Raw genomic sequence first — 21,113 nt, 5'->3', positions numbered from 1 at the left:
CAGGGCTTTTGCTCTCAGCCACGTCCATGCTGCAGCTAACAAGGCTGTCCCTGCCTCATATCCGCTTACACCAAGACACTTGTTCATTTCTTCTATTTCCTAGCTACATGTGCCAAAAAGACAGATATTCACTGTGTGCACCGTGGTCTACCCCCTTTCCTTTGTGTGCTGAGGGCTGTGGGGCTGAGGTCTGTTGGCCAGGAGAGCAGGACACACGGACACTGCGTGAGGTGTGGGGCTGCTCCATCTCTGAAACGAGTCACTGCTGAGCTGCCAGGCAAGGGCAGAACAGCCCTTCCCACAGAGCAGCTCTGCTGCCCTGGTGCAGCCCACGCTGTTGCTGTGGGACAGGAGATCACTGCCTGCTGACCCCTGCAGAGCCCACACAGGGCTCGGCCACAGCAGCACCAAGTGCCCACAGGTGACACCTTCCAAAGCCATGCATTGTCACCAACACGGTAACATGACAGTGCAGGGCTCTGACTGATGTCTCATGTGGCCATGGGACATTTTCTCAGGGCTGGATGCAAAAGCAGGAGCCCAGCTGGGGTTTGCCCTGCAGCTGGAGGGCAGAGAGGCACCTAGGGAGAGGCTTCATCAGTGCTGAACACCTGATCAATGGGAGTAATCAATGCCCAAAACACTGACCATCACCCAGAAACACGACTGTCAGAGCCACTTTGCAAAGCATGACAACTTTAAAAAAAAGTTTTCTGTGTTCAGTACCTCTGATAAAGGAATCAGGGCATTTCTGTTTAGGATATTCACTTCAGGCACCCTAATGCAAATACTTTAGTCTTGGTCTCTAGGAGATGTGAGTGTCTCTCAGCTGTGGCATGATCAAAGGAAATGCCTCAGACAGATCTGAGTAAACCACTGCTCTTGGACTCACTGTTCCAGCTGCCTCATAATCTATACACACCTCACCAGCAAAGCTGGAGTATTGTTACCCAGCATCAAAAATAGTACACAGTAATGTGGTGTGCAATTGAGAAACTCAAGAAATGTCCCCACAGTGCTATCTCACAGACTCCCAGACTGTGTGGTGATTATTTAGTTATTAAGGTTTTAATTAAATCCTTGCATGCACAAACACATGCTAAGGACTGCCTATGTAGCAACAGCAAGTCATTAAGATGACAGGATTTTTGTTTTGAAAGCTGAAAAATGATTAGCAAACACAATTAACTTTGGCGACCAAAGGAATAACTCAAATTCGCACAAAAAAGACACTAAAGGTGTGTGCAGGAAAGGGCACAACAGCTGCCAAAGCTCAGGTTCCCAGCCAGCACATGGACAGACAGTCATCAACCATAAATGCAGTAATGCAGAAGCTCATAAACTCAGAGTTCCCTGCCCCAGGATCCAGCCTTGCAGAGCTGAGGGGCAAGGAGGTCCTGCCCCTGGAGACCTGCAGGCAAGGTAAGTGATCCTCCTTTCCTATGCTCAGAGGGTATGGGCAGCAGGAGCCCTGCCTGTGTGTATGCCAACCCTGCCAAATTTCCCTGGGCCAGCCTGGGAAATGTCACAGCACACAGGGCTGTGACAACCATTCCCCAGCCTCAGGGACCTCCCTCCTTCAGCAGGTCCCCCCTTCCCTTACAAATATACAGCCAATGCACAAGTTATATCCTATGGTTTTGGCAAGGATAAAACTCCAATCTACCTACACCAGGGAGAGAAAAGAGCTTGCTGACTGGGAAGGCTGAAGGCGAGCCCTGTTGTCTGCCTCTGAGCCTGATGTGCCATGTGGTACCTGAAGACAGATGCTTATTCATAAGCTGCAGTCCTGGGCCCAACAGACCCACACTTCCAGTCAGTACATCCCCGTTTCCAAGCTGTCAGATGGCTGTCCTCCCTTCTGGCACATGGCACAGCTGCCAGCCCAGGACAGTCCCCACATGCTATCGCTGTCCCCTGTGCTTGTGGATGGCAGGGGCATCCTGGCATCATCTGACACTCCTAGCAGCTGCAGGCAGCTCACTGGTGCCAAATTGGTGCCAATTCCACACCTGCCCACCACTGCAGGGAAGATCTGGCCTTGGGTATTTATTATGCTGAAACCTGAGGGTGGTGAGAACTCATGTTTTCCCTGCCAGGGCTGAACTTCATCTTTCAATGAAGAGGACTTGAGTCTGATGAGATGCTGCCAGTTACTCGGAAGGCAGGGTGTGCTTTTGTGAGGGGGAATTCCCCTGGAAACGCTGAGAAAGCTCAACCTGGAGGAGCAGGCTCTTGTAGCTCAAGTGCTCTTACAACCATGATACTGAAGGGCTGCCAGGGACACCAGGTTAGGATTGTTTCTGCTTTGAATGCAAAGCAGTGTTAGTCCTAGCTCCTTGCAGCAGCTGTGTGCCAGCTCACTGAAACCATTCCTATGTCAGCTTTACCTTTATGTACTAATTTTAGTTTAAATTTCAATACAGAACTGTGAATTTAGCAGTCCAAATTTTGTCTTTTCATTTTGTTGAAACGGCTGTTGTTTTTAACCTACATTCTTCATCTTCTTAATTTGACAGCAGAATGTGAGTTCAGAGTCTGTTAACAGAATCTCAGCAGTTAAATAAAATGTATTTTTTAAAAATTATTTGAAAGCAATTATTCTTACTGAACACCAAATGCAAGGCTTCTTTTTCATACTGATTCAGTGTTGTTCTGCTCTAAGACTTCAGGCAATAGGAAGTACACAGAACTTCAGAATTCTCCTCCCTCTGAACATAAGCAGACCAGAAATATAATTTCCAATATTTTCTCCCTATTTAGTTTAACCTGAACTCTTTCCATTACAGGTACTATTGTTTATAAACAAACTAAACTTAGTCTGCTCAATTCCACTGTTACTGCAGTAAAAGTCTTGACTTTTAGTTAATAAATTGCTACATCTGTAGCTGTAAACAAACTGAATGTGTGCCTGAGCACAAGGATCTGGACACACAATGGTCCCAGACGTGAGAACAGAGAGTTTCTATCCAGACACTTTAAATCAGGAGTGCACAACTACTTGCAAACTACAGATACTTACGAGAAAACATTTCATTGATACTTTGAATATTCATTTGATGATTTGTTATTGCAAACTTATTTATCCCTACTCGGACTTAGAATTTTGCTTTTAAATTATTTATATGAACATGGCTAAAAGGGAAAGTCTACCACCATGCAGAGCAAGAACAAATTGTTCTCTTTGTGTACGTTGAATTGCTCTCTGGCATCACTCAACCTTCTTTTCAATTTATGACATAATGGTGTTTTACTGTAATTTTCTATTTAATAATTATTTTTATGCCAGAATTAATCAAAGTTGGACTTAAAACAGTTCAATCAAAAACAAACATTAATTAACCAAGTGCCTTGCGACACATGGAAAAAATGGGATGAGTCTTTTACAAGCTATATTTAACAAATGGTCAAAACCCACAGTTTCCAGCAGTTACCTATTTTTCTTCCTAGAAAGAATCTGAAGAGTACTTTGATGTCTCTTTCCGAGATGGTAGTAAAATGCAGTGGCCCATATAATAAAAAGCTGAAAGACATCAGTAGCCTATTTTCCTTGAAAGATGAGATGATAACACCTAAAATCAGACTGCCTATTGATGATGGAGCTGGGGCCCTGGCTGGCAGTGTCACAAAACATTTCTCTGTAGTGGCTTTTATGCAGTGACCTGTCAGCCTCAGCCTATTTCCTTACAGAACAATGCCCAATTAAAGCCCTCAAACCTGGCATTTCATTAAGAGGTGAGGGATGAAGCTGACCATATAGATTGATCTATTCTCTCAGTCCAGAAACTTTAGACTGTGCTTGAGACGTGTTCTTGGAGAAACTGTTCCTACTACTTGGCATCTATGGAAAAACGGAGTTTTACATGGGTTGTTGGTCAAGGATCATTACAAGCAATAACCTCCTGGATAAAACAAATTCTCATTCACTGACACAAATTTGGAGCACTTACACTGAATTGAAGGGAATTTACCAAACTTCAGATCTAAGGGGCTTCTCAGAAGTTTTTAATTAAAAAGATACCATTACTACAGACTTACTGAACCAAAGATATGATATGCTACACCCCATTAGAATTACTCCACAGCTTGAGACAAGATCTTGTAAGCTGTCTGTTTCCTTCTCTCACTCTGAAATACTCTCAGCACAATCCACACACTGCATTTTTGATACCTTTTTTTAAAGGCTTGTACCTGGTGCCTTAAACTTCCCACTTCTCACCAAGAACTAATTCTCCAGGAGGCTGTGCAGAAGTGAATCCAGAGCCTGTGCTAACTTTAGCACACGCTCCCAGCTCAACCCTAGAGCACTGCAAGTAACAGGAGGTGTTCTTGTTAAAAGAAGTATTGGTACTATAGAAAAAAATACCAAACTACAGGGTCCCTAGTGCCTCTGGCTTTCAGCTGGCTGCAGATCATCATGCCCAGGCACCCCTAGAAACAGCTCCTGAGCTGCCTGTTGCTGTTGGTAATTTCAGCCATGGTGACTTCCCACATATTTATGAGCAACAGCATGGGATCTGCTTGCCACTGAACTTGCCCAGAAGGCATGATGACAAAATTAGTTTTCTATCCACTACACATTTGTATTTATGATTCACTGAATTTTGGAACAGCTTTCCATAGCTCATCTCAAAAAAATGCCTTGTAGAAGTCAGTACATGTTTTTATTTGTACACAGCCATGCAGGTAGGAGCTTGTGATCCTGCTTTTTTCCTTCATCCACGCCACAGAGGTTTTTAGGGTCAAGAGCAAATCTTCTCATGCAGCTGGATGAAACTACCAGCATTGCCCTCCACACCCTTCTCCCTGAAAATGCCCACATTTCACTTTCCTTAACCACACTGCAGCCTCAACTCTCCAGGAAGCTGGAGTCAATTTTACTGGCCAGAAGACACTGACCAAAGTTTTGTAAAACTGTGTCATCATTTTAGGTCTTCTCAAGTACATCCAAGTTTCACCATTTGCCTGCCTTCTCTCAAGATATCCACTGCTGTGTTCCAGCCTGTATTTAGAGGTGAATTGCCAAAACACCATGTAACAGGAGTAACTGAAAGCACTCCTGTCTTAATTTCAGAAAATCAACAGGTTTTGTTATTTCCAATAAGATTCCATTTAGAGTATTTAGCACTCTTGAAATGACCATATTTTATTTATGTGCTGGGCTGAGCTGACCTGACAAACAGAGATGAGGTAGAATGTAAAGCTTGGTAACTCTACAGAGGTTCCATACAGGGCAGCACAATGCAAATTTTCAGCATAGATTAAAAAAAATGTTTATTTGGAAAAAAAGCCAATTTTTTGTAGAAGCCTGGTTCTTAATTTTGATTATTCTTGATGTGACATCTCAAAAAGTCCACCTAGGACAGAAGATTTCAGTATTTTAGTGGCAAATCACAGCATAGTAGCAGAAGGCTACAGATTAGTAAACAAATAAATTGGATGGCAATGAGAGGGGGTGTAGTCATGCAAAGAAATGATGCAGAAATAAAAGGTTGGTTCTGATAAGAAGCTAAGAAAAGAAAAAGATTCCTTCTGCAGTATTGATTTTCTGAAGTACTGCAGTGCCTTGCTGGAAGTCAATCTGTGTGAGTGCCTGTGGGACAGGACAGATGCAGGCATTGGCAGAGGAGCAGGGGATGTGTTTCTTAAGGCACCTGCAATTATGGAGGTGGATTTTGGATCACAGTAGAGGTTATTTTAACTGAGACTCATTAAGGCCAAATTGTTCTCAAAATATTATTGCTGACAATCCCTTCTGAACAAGCTCATGGTACACAAACCAGTCAAGTGCTGAGTTATCCCCTCGGGAGGCTCTTCCCTTCTCCTAGATTGTAAGGACATTATTAGACATAAGGTACAGGATTAAATGGACAATTGATCTGACCCAGCTCAACAGCTGCTGCAGGTCTGCATGGCACAACACTTTTGTACTAAATACAGCCACTAACAAACAGAAAGAGGGGTGGTTGAACCAGTGGATTTGATGAGTGTATGGAAGTGCAATATCAGCTAAGGAGCAAGAAATACTTCTACCTTTATAAAAAAATTTCTATTTCTTAGGTTACCAGAGAAATATTCAGTTTCATTGTCAACAGAGTGGCAAAAAAATCACCTCCCACTGAAGTTACAAGAAATGGGGACACACAATATGGGGAACAGTTGGTACATTTTCCCTCAATATCCCCACTTCCCTTCTTTGGTGGCCAAAGATGTACAGAGCAGTCTTACCAAAAGCCTGACTCTGCTTCTTCCAAATGCTGCATCTGCCCATGAACATCCTGTGCTGAGAGCAGGCAGGGCCCTGCAAAGCCCAGCAGAGCAGCAGCTGAGCTGATGGAGCCAGGCCCTTGAGGGGCTGCTCTTGGGACCTGTTCTACACTGCAAACAGCCAAATAAACCACTCAACCACTCTAAATATCCACTCTTGGAGAAATTAAGTAATAACTTCAAGAAAACACCAGAAGTAATTTACAACAAGCCCCAAAAGCAAGCACTGCTATAGATAGTGTCAATGGAGAATAGGAACGTGTCCTGAATACTTGAAAAGAGTAATTCATTCTATATAGATTATACAGCTTAAATACTTTCTATTGGTCTGCATTTAAAAAAGCCAGTAACTTTCCTCTTTTGAGATCTGCAGCTGGTCTCTACTCTGTATTACCCTCACATAAACAGATTTCTGCTTTGGCATCTGTGAGATGATCCCTCCTCACCAAATATCTTATTAAGAGACTCAAACCATGCAACTATGGGTTTGTTTAATTTCCAGAATTTTCTGCAGTTCCATGATCTAAAATTAACTTAACAAAATCAAGGACCATTAATTCATCCCTTGAAAGTTGAATAATGAGAGATACAAAATTCTGTGCAATGTGATTTGGCGGAAAATGAATTTTAAACTAAAGGCATATAGAAAACTGACTAACTAAATTAGGGTAGTTCAGGTTGTAAATGTGCACCCAGCCCTACACATCCTTCTCCTGTATGAGCAACTCCAGAGCATATCAATACACACAAATAGCAAAAAGCACAACTCAGACTACCCTGATCATGAGGCAATGAAGGATACTGGGAGCTGGTTTCAGTTGCTGAGCTTTGGAGTGAGCCTGGGCCATATTACCAGGCTTTAAAAGACATGTTACAAAAAAGCAGGCAAGCTAGATATGGTCACACAATTCCATAGGTTGACACCTTATGAAAAAGATTTGTAATAAGAGTCACACTGGACTGGACCACAGATTTCACATTCTGCAACTGATGCAAGCTGTAAATATTTGCAATCCAGAAGTTCTGCAGTTCCGTGCAGTACTGACTTCACTGTCTTCTACAGTATTTTTTACTTGATCAGGATTAGGAGCAAGCTGCCAATGTAGTTGTAATTATCACTCCAATCAGAATTACTAAACTTAAGCAGATTCAAATGCAGATTATTTAAGGACTTTTTTTTTTGAAAAATAACCCTCTCCTGTTCGTACTTAAAGAACAGAGCTAACTAAGTGCATTAGCAGAATACATGATGACACATGAAAAATGGCTGTATTGAGAGCATGTGTCCAAAAAAAAAAAGCAGAGCCTGTGATCTGGGGAGGTTTAGATTGGATATTAGGAAGAAATTCTTTACAGAGAGGATAATCAGACATTGGAATGCGCTGCCCAGGGAAGTGGTGGATTCTCTGTCCCTGGAGGTTTTTAAGATGAGACTGGATGTGGCACTTAGTGCCATGGTCTAGTAATCATAATGGCAGTGGATCAAGGGTTGGACTTGATGATCTTGGAGGTCCTTTCCAACCTGGCTGATTCTATGATTTCCATAAAGAAGGGATCACCTTTTTGCCGTAAACAAACAGTAGCATTTTGGGATTGACCCACAATACACAGACCCTCCAAACCTTTCCAGTGATTGATACTTGCTAGATACTAGCTAACTAAAGACATTGCTATGCCCTGGGTCTAAGGGAGGCCAAGCTTTACAGAATAAGACAGCAAAGGGTTATTTGGCAAAACTGTGGACATGGGATATTCCTCACTGCCCTCTTTGCATGTGAAATCTCCAGCTCCCTGGTGTGAGAGGGATTCAGATTAGAATGCCAATTTTAAAATTTATAAAGCAGTAAAGTATTTCTAATTACGCCAGTTTGGTGAGTTTTACCCATAGAATCTCAAGGTTGGGAAAGACCTGTAAGATCATCAAGTCCAGCCATCAACTCAGCACCACCACAATGTTCCCCACTAAACCATGTCCTCAAATGCCACATCCATATATTTTGTGAACACTTCCAGGAATATAACAATAAAATGACAGACATAGAAGATGATGTCCATTAGAGACCTTACTGTGCTCTGCCTCCTTTGAAGCAGCTGCTCCCAGCACACACAACGATGTCCTGCTTCCCCCAGCCACAGCCATGCAAGGGCAGGGTAAGAACAGAAATTATCACAGAATATCACAGAATATGCTGAATTGGAAGGGACCCATAAGGATCACTGAGTCAGCTCCTGGTCCTGCACAGGACACCCCAACAATCCCACCATGTGCCTGAGAGCATTATCCAAATGCTCCTTGAGCTCTGTCAGGCTTGGTGCTGTGCCCACTGCCCTGGGGAGCCTGTTCAGTGCCCAAACACGCTCTGAGTGAAGAATCTTTTACTAATATCCAACCTAAACCTCCCTGACACAACTTTAGGCCATTCCCTTGGGTCCTGTCACTGGTCACCACAGAGCAGAGCTCAGTGCCTGCCCCTCCTTTGCCCCTCACAAGGAAGTTGTAACTGCAGTGAGCTCTCCCCTCAGTCTCCTCCAGCTGACCACACCAAGGGCCCTCAGCCACTCCTCACACGGCTTCCCCTCAAGGCCCTTCACCACCTTAGTTGCCCTCCTTTGGACACTCTCCAATAGCTTAACATCTTTCTATATTGTGGTGCCCAAAACTGCCCCGATATTGCAGGTGAGGCCGCCCCAGGTCAGAGCAGAGCAGGACAATCCCCTCCCTTGCCCAGCTGGTGATGCTTTGCCTGATGCCCCCCAGGACACGGTTGGCCCTCCTGGCTGCCAGGGCACTGCTGACTCATATTCAACTTGCCATCAACCAGGACCCCCAGGTCCCTTCCCTGCTTTCCATTTGGCAGTTTCCACTGGCACCTGCTCAGCATCCTGCGTGAGCTCGGTCAGCACAGCTCCCTCCTCCAGCCGCGGCACAACGACCCCGCGCTCGCTCACACAGGCTCCTCCACGGAGCACGGCTGCTGCTCTGCCAAACTGCTCCTCTTTCCAGCTAATAAAATTGCCTCCCAGCTGATAACAGCCTAGCAATATAAAGTACTCGGTTGTTAGCCGCTGTTGTGACAAATAATACCATTCTGCTGACAACCCCGTTTTTTCCAATGCAAACCTACTTGAACTGTTTATTATTGACATATGGGGCTGCGCCACCATTACCTAATTTTAAAAAACACATAGTAAACAGCAACAGTGAACCTGCCAGCATTCTTACTGCTTTAGCAAAGCTAAATCAAAACCCAAAGCAAACCCCTTTTATTATCAGCACAGTCCTGTCAGGCTCTCTTAAGCAAAGAAGGAACACCTTCACAGGACTACTGCAAGATTCGTTTCCTGGCAGAGCCTACTTTATATTTGCTTTGCAACTACAGATCACCAGTATTAAAAGCATCCTCAAAATCAGCACTAGTAAGACCGTCTGGACATTTCTTTCTGCCATGACTGCTAAGTTTGCCAGTTAAAGTATTAGGGACCTATATAATTGACTACACAGTTCAAGTGTTATTTTATACATCAGTAAAGCTGCATTAGTATAGTGGAGGTGGGGAGTGCTTAACAATTATTGCCTCTTGTAAAACATACAAAGTTAGCTGGTTCTACAAACTAAGATGCCATTTTGCAAACTATCTATTGAAACTGTATTTAAAGAACTAGCAGTATGTATTAGAATTAGCAGTAAAATGATGGTTTTTTAGTGCAAATACACATGTGGGGGTATTTGCACGAAAATACCACTGATCCTTTCTTCATAAAACTTTCCAGTTGTCGCTCACTAATGAATCAATCTCATACAGAAATCTAGACCAATGTTAGGTACAGCTTCCACTTTCATTAAGAAGACTTGGAATACCCCTTTCATTGTGTTTAGTAGTATTTTTAAAAATATTTTTTCATTTATAACTTGAAGATACCAAAGAAGTTCAAATACTATTCAGATTTCTTCAAGGGCACTGTACAGGCTATAGTAGAATAGGTTGGTACAGTTTTGTCTGTCCTCCACGGAATAAGCAAGAACCGCTGAAAGGAGGTTACTCAAATAAATTGCATTTCCACAGTACAAAAACATCCTGGTACAGCTTGTTTCTGCCCTAGATAATGAGGTGACACTGTACAGCAGTTTGTGCTTTTGTCCAGTTCGAGAATTAATCCATATTACACAGACACAAAAGAAGATATTTGACCTCACTTGTCCCCAAAGCAGTCTAATTTGCCTAGATATTACAGTGCTAGTGATGTGTACTTAATGAGAACTCTCTTTGCATGTTTATTATCCAGTGACATTTAGGAGGTCAGCCTGATAATTCGGTTATGGCCTCTGTCTTGCTACTTTATTTAATGTAAAGGAAAATGTGATGTGACCCAGGTTGCATTTAACTACAAGTAACAACAGAATGTGAGCTCATACATGGGCTCATAAAGAGCACAGGAGGAGTGGAGCAGACCCAGACATTACTGAGTGGGAAAGGCAGGGAGCCCAAGCTGAACAGCCACATAGCCTCTCCTTTCTTGCTATTTCGTGTAATGTTCATCTATCAAGCATAAACAAGCTCCACAGGCTGTCTCTCAAACTAGCACACAGTCATTGGAGCTCTGACAAAGCCAGGAGAGCTCTAAACTCAAACCCTTACCCAAAGTTAATCCAAACCCACCCACAGCCCCTCCAAACAGAGACCCTCTAACCAGCCACAGCTCGTCACCCTCAACAAAACACTGTGTTCATTCACTTTGCTGTCTCTAAACTGCAAAGACATGCCCTTTTCTTCCCAATGCACAACCCAGATCTAACAGTCTCTGACACGATCTCCTGCCTCAAGGTGGGTTGCCACAGCTTGACTGTGCCTGTGTTGCTCTCATGAGCATCACTGGGAGCTGCACATGCACAGAGCCTGCAGAACTGGGACCTGGTGCTTTCTTATCTTAGACCATGTAGTCTATGAGCAGAGTTTCTTCTGCCTCAGACATAAAAGGCTTAGAGGGGGGGAGGGATAGGCATGAAGACTTCTGTTCTTCCTTGCTATGAACACTTCATCTCTGCATAACATGAGACTCTGTGTCCTTCCTGGAGCACTCTAAGCACAATGAAGCACAGCTTCTTGTTTCACACTCCCATCTTTGTTTATTTTATTTAAAGCTTTCACTTCTGAGCTTTGAGGCTAGAGATCAAACAAATAAAAGGGAATTTGGAAGATGCAGTGTCTGATCTGCATTCTGCTCAGAAGTTAAACTATAAATTGCCCCCAAGCCAATACACTCATTTTGGAGACTGTTTTGTAGGATATAACACAGCCAGTTTCCCTCCCAGAAGGTCAGTATGAAGATCCTTGTTTATTACTTCACCATCAGATGACAAAGACTCATGACTAAGGCAGAGGACTTGCATTTAAGAGATCTGAAATTAAGTTTTCATATTTAATTTCGCAGCTGTCACAGGACTAAACAAAGCCAGTTATTGTTCTTCCTGCCATTTGTCCATCTCATCCCTTTGGATGACAAACTTTCTAAGATAGAGACTCTGTGTTTCACTCAGTGATTCTCCTATATCCCCCCAACTCTACCCAGTAAAAACTAGGAACACTTCCAAACAGTTACACTATATGCACACTTTCACTTGCTCACCCCAATTTTTTCCTAAGCAGAAGATTACACTTGTGTAGAAGTATTTAAACTGAAAGCCAAATATTTAGAACCACATGGACAACAACTGCTTCCCTCATAGCATTAAAAGCAATGATCTTACAAGCAGATCTCTGCCTCCTCACAGCCCAAGTCCCATGTCCTAGATTCCTACTTCAGTCCACCTTTCCAGCAGTAACCTTTCAAGCAGTGACCTTTTTGACTCAGGAGACCACAGCACGAAATTTTTACATGGTTGTTTAAAAATTACAGATAAAATTCTGTGTGAGTAGCTAATGTTTCTGGCATTTGGTCAATTTTTCTGTTAGGCTCGATCTATTTCCTTAAATACCACAATGCTGAATTTCACCCAAATACCATTCTGATGACATGCCCGAAACAATGGATTTTCTATGTATATCCAGTTTGAGACTCTCTGCTCTTTAGAGAATCTCAGTAAGGGACACATTTATTCTAATAAGTTCATGTTTCAGTTCAAGTAGAAGATGTAAAGAATCACAGTTTTCCACAGTACGTGACTGGGACAGCAACTGAAGTCAACAAGAGCCCTGCAGGCACATCTCAATGTAGCATTTGATCTATAATCACATTTATTGGAGTACAAGCACATAGAGGCCCTATCTTACTACACTGAACATATCGGGAAGATTTCTATTGCAAGGAAAATAGGATTAGAACCCAATTCATGCAGGACACTCTAGCTAGTGCCATGCCATCAACTCTTATGCAGAGCTTGCTGGTGTCTTAAATGAGGGTGTTTCTTAATCGCTGATGGCAAATCCAGTGTTCTAGCACATTTCTGCTTTTATACAGAGGAAATATCCCTGTATACAATGAAAAAGACTTAGAAATGCTAAAGACTTTTGAGAGTAAATGATTAGATGATTCAATTACTACACACAGATTTGGTGCAACCACTTATCTGTACGTGTTACAGGGCTCAAAATAGGATAATGAAGCACATGTATTATGCTACTATGCAGATATAATTCATACAGCAGCACAAGGTTAGGTCCTGCAGAATTACACACCATGTGAACAAAGATTTAGTTTGATTTGTTGGCCCTACTGTGTGGAAAACCAGTTACAACACTGCCTTGAGGGAGTGGACTTGAAACAGGGCTTCTAGTTCCCAGAGGTAAAAAAAAAAAGAGGAAAAAAGGCATTTTCTATAAAGCAACTGCATTCTTTACAGAGAACAATAATTACTGTACCTAAAATAGCTCTAAAGAACACCACTTTAACATACAAATGGGAAACTCTGAAGGTCAAAATGTCATTTTCTTTTAAGACATTTTGAAGCTACTTTAGTGCTTATCCAACCCGAGTTGGCAGCACTGGAGACCCGAGTCTTCCATTTCCTCACAAAAGCAGGTGATGTCCCTGCAAGTCCTCATCACACTGACTGCTAAGTTAGTATTTTATCCACATGTCTTTATGCAACACTTCACGTCTAGGGAAGATTTCTTGCCTCTACACCAAGCTGTCTCTCTCTGCTTCAAACCAGGACCCTGGCACAGACAGTCCTTCTAAGACACATGAGTGATGGGGACTGAGATGGCAGCAATCTGCTTCACAAAAGCAACCGAAGAGATCTCTCGTGGTTACAAGACTCAGATGGTTCTGGTCTAGAAGGCACCTGAATTAGGAACTTTGAGGGCCAAACCCCTCAGCTTCTAATCTAAAAGCCATGCTGTGGCTGATGTACTATTCATAAGTAATTACAGGCAGCTCCAAACTGCCACAGGTACGGAAATTACAACAAACCAAGTAGAAGCCTGTTATTCAGGGAGGTCTTCGATTCAAGCAGAGTAAAAAGCCATTATTTCTACAGAGGACCATACCAAAATACAAAATTAGTTGCCTCCCTCTTACAGAGAAAAAAGCAGGTGCTGGTTTACACCTTATTAAGTCAGTACTAGGAGCAGTGATCTTGTGCTCTCTGCACTGACTTCAGCTTCTCTGGCACAGGAGCTGCCACAGAGTGGCACTGTTCACAGACACCAGCGTGCCCAGGAGAGAGCTCACAGCACGAAATTTTGGTTTAGCCAATTTTGTAGCCCTCAGCATCAGTCTCCATCTGGAGATCCCCACTAAATATTTTTCTGCGTTCTACTGCCTTTTTCACTAATTCAAATCATTCCATTACTTCCATTGCTGGCCACAGTTTATTTTCAGAATTTAATCCAGCCTAGAAATGATGCAGTAGTGCCACATCCCCAAACCACAGACATGTACAAAATTGGGACAGACAGCAGTTTAGATGATCTGGGCAGGAGGTCTTGCCCTAGCAGACATATGTGACACGCTGTCTTGGCGGCACACGCTCACATCCATCTGTTGACATGGAACTGAGCCCACTGCGCTTCCACTGCCCTGTTTTCAGTTTGCATGCACCACTTAAGCTCTGGGTTCAGCAGGCAGGATGCATAGGGCTGTGAGTCCCAAACCCAACTCCTACTGTCAGCATGGAAAACACTGCAAGAATTCTCACAGTCATCGAGTGGAGAGGAAACATGAAAACAACCCCCAGCCCTGGGGTCCTAGGAGGAAAGCGGATCTTTCCAACAGGAAAACAACACATCATGAGCATTAGTGTTGACTTCAATTTCTTGTGGTCCCTGAATTCAGGAAAAGCAAACTGAACTTTTTAAAATGCCTGCAAGCACCTGTAGTTATCACCTTATCTTCCACCAGACATCAGTGAATAGCCAGCTTAGTCTTGGGAATGACAAAGAGTAAACCCCAACTTTCATATGTATTTCTACCTGAGAAAAAAACCTAATTATTCAGAAAACAACAAAAGGTAGTAGCCAGATAAAACACAGCACCTGTAAAGCACCAGCAGGTCATGGTGACCCATATACAAATTATTTCCATTACTGTGAGCCAAAACCTGCAACTGTTTGCCCCGAGAGTGTGAAGAGGCATCAGGAAGAAGTGTGAACATCTCTGCATGAAGATTATGAATCTGCGTCAGAAGAGACTCAGCAGAGAGGGGAGCTCAGGGCCTTCCCTGCACAGTCAGTGGCATAAAATTGTTTTCTTTCTTGCACAGACAACTTGGCAGGAACATTTGTTCAACATTAGCTAAGTGACAGTGGCTGAGAGAGGAGCTGAAGCCCAGCCAGAGCAGCAGCACACCTTTGAAGCTTGAAACACTTTTGCAATGCAGATTTAAGATTATGTTCTTTGTCCTAGCCTTTCCTGTCATTAGTTAAAGGTTTATAACGGCCTTCTCTGTCAAACTGTAATTTGGTAATGTGGCATTAATAACTTAATACAGTATTAACTGATAGACAATCAGTATTAGAATGATGTTTACATTTGAAAACCATTATACAGTGCAGTATCTCCAATTCTTATCCTGCCATTAATTCAGATGTGGACCTTATTACACAGCAATTGACATTTCCCTTCCAAACCCGCACCCCACTCTGCATGGGCCCTGCAGCTGTCGGGGACAACCAGCCCTGCAACCACTTGCTGATCTAAATTCTCTGCAGAACATCCACGGCATTGTGCTCACCTGTGGCTGCAACTACTGTTTCAAAAGCCTCATCCTAGAAGCTGAAAGGGGGTTCGGAAAGCGGAGCCTCCTAAAACCTCATCCTAAAAGCTGCAAGGTGGTTCTAGAGGCGGGGCCTCCCATAGCACCTACGAAAGGATGCAGGTCCCTGCCTTGCGCTCAGACCCACCTCCCCAGCCCTCGCCTGGGCTGGGCCAACGCACCAGCCCCGGCTTTTGAGACAACTTAAGCGCACTTGCCTACAGATTTGGGTGCGATTATTTAGCTTTAGCATCGCAGCGACAGCCCCACCCATAGCAAAGGAGGGGTCACGGTGGCTGACCCGCGAGTGGGGGTCCCCCTCCCGCCCCCGCGCCCTACCTGACCCGTGCTGCTGGCGGAGGATGGCTGTCTGCCCGGGCGGCGGCGAGGCCGAGGAGGCGGCAGCGGCGGCCGTCGAGGCGGTGACAGTGGCGGCGGTGGCGCTGGCGGCGGTGCCCCCCTGTGCCGGGGCCGGCGGCGAGGGCGGCGGCGGGCGCTTGCCGGGGCCGGGCGGCGGCGTGGGGCGGGCGGCGGGGCCGTGGCGGCGCGGGGCAGCCCCGCTCTGGATGTGCGACACCGCCTCGGCCGCCTGCACGTCGGGCGGCGCGAAGCGGGACAGGACGCGCAGCAGCGCCTGAGCCTTGTGCTCCTGCGTCTCGTCGTCGCTGTAGTCCGACACGCGGCACTGGTACACGCCCTCGTCCTGCCGCCGCACGCCCGAGAGCCGCAGCCGGTGCGAGATGTCGTTGCCCTGGACGCGGACCGTCTGCAAGAGAGAGCGCACCGCCGGCAGCGCCTCAGCCCCGGGCAGCGACCCTGCCCTGGCCCCAGCCACGGGGCGAATTCCCCCCATATCACCGGACACCGAGCTGTTAAAGCCCCAACTCGCGGTCCCAAGGCCGCACACCTTCCTCACCACCCACGCCCCCGCGGGGCTCCCCTCGCCCCCCGCGCAGTGCCCGGAGCCGGGCAGCCTCCAGCCCGCACGAACCGCCCCGTGGGGAACGCGCAGCCCCTCGGGGGTCGCCCCGCGCCTGCTGCAGAGGGACAAGCCTGGCTGGGCTCGGTGACACCCCGCCGGGGCCGAGCAGGTGACCTGAGTCCGGCTCCGCCGGAGCGGCTCAGCACCGCGGAGAGGGGCAGCGGCACCCCGGGCCCGCATCAAATAAAGGGGCGTATTTCCTGCAGGACAGGCAGAGAGGGGGGTCGCTTTGCGACATTTTCTCCTAATCTGGCCCACAGTCTTTTCCAAACGTGGCTAAGGAAGAGCTGTAAGGTAAGCATCACTTCCTCTGGATTTGCAAGGAATGGGACGTGACTGCAAAACCAGCAACAGATGGTATCGCGTTGATCGAGCCGTGACACACTGAGGAGGGGAAACGTGCCACAGTCCTGCCGTGCTGCAGGAGCAGGGCTGCCAGTGAGACCAGCTGCATTCGTGTGTCAGGAAAGGAGGGGGGCATGCAGTAAATCCCACGTGCATGGGAGGAGGGGTGCGCACCCATCTCGAGCTGCACTTACACTGATTTTGGTTGCATCCTTATTTGTTACCTAAAAGAACAGAAAAAAGGGAGATTAGACTCAGTGCTGCCAGTACCTCAACAAGATGCTCATATTCCCACCCCAGTGCAAGGACAGGACATGGACAGATACAACTTTCTCCACTTGCCAATCACACAGCCCGTGTGTGGCCTGGGGGAGTTCCCCAGATTATGGGCAGGGCAGCAAAACAGTGCTCAGCTGGAGAGATTGTTTTGGTGCAGCTCCCGTGGTGCCCACAAAAGTGCTGCCTTCACCCAGGGTGCGAACAGCAGCCAAAGAAACGCTTGTTGCATGCTGTGCTGCTCACAGCTGCTGACAAACACCGGGGAAGACGCTTTACCAGCAGCACCGCAGTGAAGTGCTTGGGCAAGCTGGATCCCGCATTGCTCAGGGCAGAGCTTCGGTCCAGAAACACCCTGGGAAGAGGTACCACTCAGCAGGTTTTGTATTTGGCTATTTTTTTGTCTCCAGCCAACTACTGTAAACCTAAGTGATGCCTCAGACCTCACCGACGCGCCTCTCGGGGAGACGGTCATCGTTCTCCAGGCACGCTCTGTCATCATTTGTTGCAAAAGCAATTCACAGTTTTTATATAAGGTTAAAGAAGACATTTAAATCCAAGCAATTCATTTCCCAGTCTGACAAGTGACTTACACTTTCCCCAGCTAGGCGGCATCGCATTAGCTCAGTGTCTATATGCTTTGCATCTCTATTTGAGCTCTGCAGGAAAACAAGCGTGCCACAGAGAGGGGAGCTGGCACAGGCACAGAGGCTGCCGCGGGCCACCCTGCTGGCACAGGGGACAGAGGCTGGAGAGGATGACGTGCCCTGCACAGTAGGGCAACACATCCCGCAAGTCCTGCTTTACCCCACTCCTCGTACAGCCCCGTTTGGCACCAGGAAGGTGTCTTGCACTGAGGGGAGGCTATAGAATGAACTGGCTTATGCTGGGGAAATGCAGCTGAAAAATTTAGACTAAAGCCTGCCCTCATGCCAAGTGCCTTGCTAGGGGGAGGGGAAAGGAGATGCAAGATTTAACTCTGCTTCATGCATTTTAATTACTACATCTGACTGGAAACGTCTTGCTGAGCTCCAGAAATAGACAGATACTGTACAAGTACAACAAGAAATTGTACATTTGTATATGCAGACTGATATCAGCTTAACACACCAACAGAGAGAGGTGTATCCCTCATGCCTTTCTCTGCACTATCAGAGAGCAGAGGCTCTCCCACCTTTTACAATGATTCCTAGCTCAGTCTACAGAAGCACAAGGTTTTTGCTTGTCCACACTTCATACTAAAGCTATTTTCACTGGCTTTCTTGGGACCTCACTGATGATTTTGTGGTGGGACATTTATCACTTTCTATTTACAATCCTTTAAGCACTGATTTTTTTTCCCTGAGATGAAAGTCCCCCATGGTGCATCCCTGTAGTCCTGCATCCCACGGAGGACCTGGGCACACCAGTGCTTCCTACCAGTTGTTGGCACTGGGTAGAGGAAGCAGTCTCCTCTCTGGGGCTGCTGAGTTTATTTTGATCACCTCTAAGCACGTTGCAATCAATGAAGAGATATATCTCCATAGCAATGTATTACCTTGCTCCTGCTGCCAGGGACACTGATGGCTAATTCGTGTGCAAGTTCTCTGGCTGGTTCTTTAAGGTACCACCACTGGATTTCCAAGGAGTAAGAGGTGGATCCGCTGGCTCGGAAAGCACAAGGCATCTCAATATCATCTCCCTCCCTAACAGTCACATCTTTGGGAACTTCAGTAAAGGTAGCTGGGAGGGGAAGATAGAGTTACAAGGGCTGGTTAACGGGAGACATAAAAAGACAAGATCAGTCCTTTTCAGCGTAACGTGAGCTGCTTCAGCTCAAGGGCTACGCGCTGACCGAGACACGGGTTTCATGTAGCCCAGCGACCGCAGAGCAAACGGAGCGTCCAGCACTGCGCACACCCGGGGCAGGGCAGGGCCAAGCTGGTCCCCGCCACCCTGCAGCCGCGGCTCCAACGGGAAAGTTTGAAGAGCATCTTAAACCCCCTCGTCCTCCCAAGAAAGCCCTCGGCTTTCAGAGCTACCGGTGTCCCACTGCCCCCTCCCGCAGACGGGCGCGGGGACTGTCCCGGGCTGCGAGCCCGCCGCGCCCCGCTCCGTTCCGCTCCGCGCTGCCGGCAGCTGCGACCCAACAGTGCCACCTTGTTCTGCCAGAGCCCGCCCGGGCAGCTCCCTGCCCCCAGCACTGCCGCTGGGAACGAGCCGGGGACGACGGGCCCCTCAGCACCTGCCGGCGGGAGCGGCGCGGCCGCAGCTCAGCCCCGACGGCCCCGCAGCCCCCCGCCAGCAAGTGGTGCCCGGAGCGGCGGATCGCCGCGGGGAGAGGCGAAAGTTCCCTACTCACCGGTGACAATGAACAGCAGAGGCGCGTTGAACATCAGGTAACAGAGGGTGCAGAACAGCCCCCGACTTTCCATCGCATCGATGTGGGCTGCGGGCGGCGGCCGGGCTGGGGGCGCAGCCGGGCACGCCTCAATCCATCGCACACAGCGGGCCGGGGCAGGGCTCCTTCCCAAAAAGCCAAAGCCACCCGGCTAACCCTTGGTTTGCGGAGAAGTAACCATAAAATCCACAGCCGACCGCTCAAACTCGCTCGCAAGTGGAAGCGACGTCCCTGGGAATGCAGCAAATAAATCGCGTCCCGGTCCTTCGCTCCGCCGCGGGCGGGATTCAACTGCCCTGCGCTGCGTGGGGGCTCCCGCAGCCCGCAAGCGAGGAGGCGGCGCCGGGCGCCCCTCCGAGCCCCATCCCCGTGCCCGGCCCGCGCTCGGGGATCCCGCGGGGAGACACGGACGAAGCTCCGCTCCCTCCGCCCGGGCAGCGCCCGTCGCGGCGCGGGCTCAGGCTCAGCCCCTGCGCGGCGGGGGCGGCGGCAGCCCCGGGCCCGCCTCTCCCCGCACGGGCGATGCGCGGCGGCCCCGGCCGCAGCTGCCCCGCGGGCCCGGCCCCCGCCCCGCGGCCGCGCCCCGCACCGCCCACCGCGGCAGGCACCGCCCCGCAGCCCCCGCACCGCCCGCGGGGCCGCTCGGGCTCACCGGGACTCGCCGTCCGGCCCGCTTCGCTCGAGCTCCCCGGCCCCCTCCGCAAGTACCTGCGAGGCACCTGAAGGCAGAGCAATAAGCGCGATGCTGCTGTCTGCGGCATCCCCATCCACGTCTGGGGGTCCTCAGCTGATGGCTCGGTTGCTGTCAAGGCTTCCACACTCGCTGGGTTTATTACTTGTTAAAACACATTAAGAAAAAAAAAAAAACACAGCAAAGCACCACAACTATCGACTTGGAAAACAGTTATCATAAAAAGAAAATGTTTCCGTGGATCAGCTGTTTCTCAGGCAAAATGTCCCCAATTAAAAAATAGCACTGCTCAAAAGTCATCAGTAAAGTCATTTACAGTGAGTAGCAAACACAAACAGAGCTTGATTTTTGCAGTAAGTAATGCAAGGGAGCTGTATTTTAGTAAATTTGAAGTGCCTTTCTAAAATATTTGCCCTTTCCCTGCCCTGGAATTCCATTAGAAGTTACCGTTTTGTTCAGCCACAACTTCATTTAATCACTGGGATGGCCTGGGAAGTGTGCTGCAGAAAATTTACTTTATCTTTTTAGTGGTTTCATCCTGTAGCATAAAAAAAAATGTTGAATGTGTTAGCTGGATACATGAAGATTTCTATGGAACAAATTATTTAGAAACATTCACTTTTTGAATAACTAAATCAGACCAGTTTTTAAATGGGTGCTAGTCTCTTATCTCCCCAGCTAACTGACTCCCTGTCTGATCAGACACACTGCTGGAGGCTTAAGCAGTTGGGCACTGCTGGCTGCTGGCTTCCTGCTAGGAAAACCCTCCTGCAAGGTTTCCATCAGGAAGTTTCAGTAAAACTCACACAATCCTGAAGAATACTGAAACTGCATCAAATCAATATTTCCTGCTGTAGACTTTTTTCTTCAGAGCATTTTTCAGCCATTCCTACTGATCATACCATGACCTGAATCCTGTGACAGCACCCTGGCAGGTCTATGACAACTTTCCTTGCCTTTCTCCATGTTGGTTACTGAG

The 21,113-nt window shown here is 47.2% G+C and overlaps 1 protein-coding gene across 12 annotated transcripts in view; it reads right to left on the bottom strand.

Moving 5' to 3' along the window:
• VSTM2B (V-set and transmembrane domain containing 2B) overlaps window positions 1-21,113 on the bottom strand; it is a 362,287-nt gene that overhangs the window by 1,422 nt on the left and 339,752 nt on the right. For 10 of the 12 annotated variants that reach the window (XM_051805910.1, XM_051805909.1, XM_051805908.1 and 7 more), the window contains 5 exons: window positions 20,152-20,672; window positions 19,405-19,674; window positions 18,601-18,785; window positions 16,982-17,011; window positions 15,800-16,226 (listed from right to left, as the gene is read on the bottom strand). In XM_051805910.1, coding sequence (XP_051661870.1) covers window positions 15,800-16,226; window positions 16,982-17,011; window positions 18,601-18,785; window positions 19,405-19,477 — 715 coding nt within the window. In that variant the 5' untranslated portion in view covers window positions 19,478-19,674; window positions 20,152-20,672. The remainder of the gene's footprint in view (window positions 1-15,799; window positions 16,227-16,981; window positions 17,012-18,600; window positions 18,786-19,404; window positions 19,675-20,151; window positions 20,673-21,113) is intronic. The other 2 variants (XM_051805918.1, XM_051805919.1) reach the window with 2 other exon arrangements.

Source organism: Manacus candei, unplaced genomic scaffold, assembly GCF_025592945.1.
Source record: "Manacus candei isolate 608988 ecotype Guabito, Panama unplaced genomic scaffold, ASM2559294v1 h1tg000065l, whole genome shotgun sequence".
Taxonomy (NCBI): domain Eukaryota; kingdom Metazoa; phylum Chordata; class Aves; order Passeriformes; family Pipridae; genus Manacus; species Manacus candei.
This window is presented reverse-complemented; position numbering and strand designations above follow the sequence as displayed.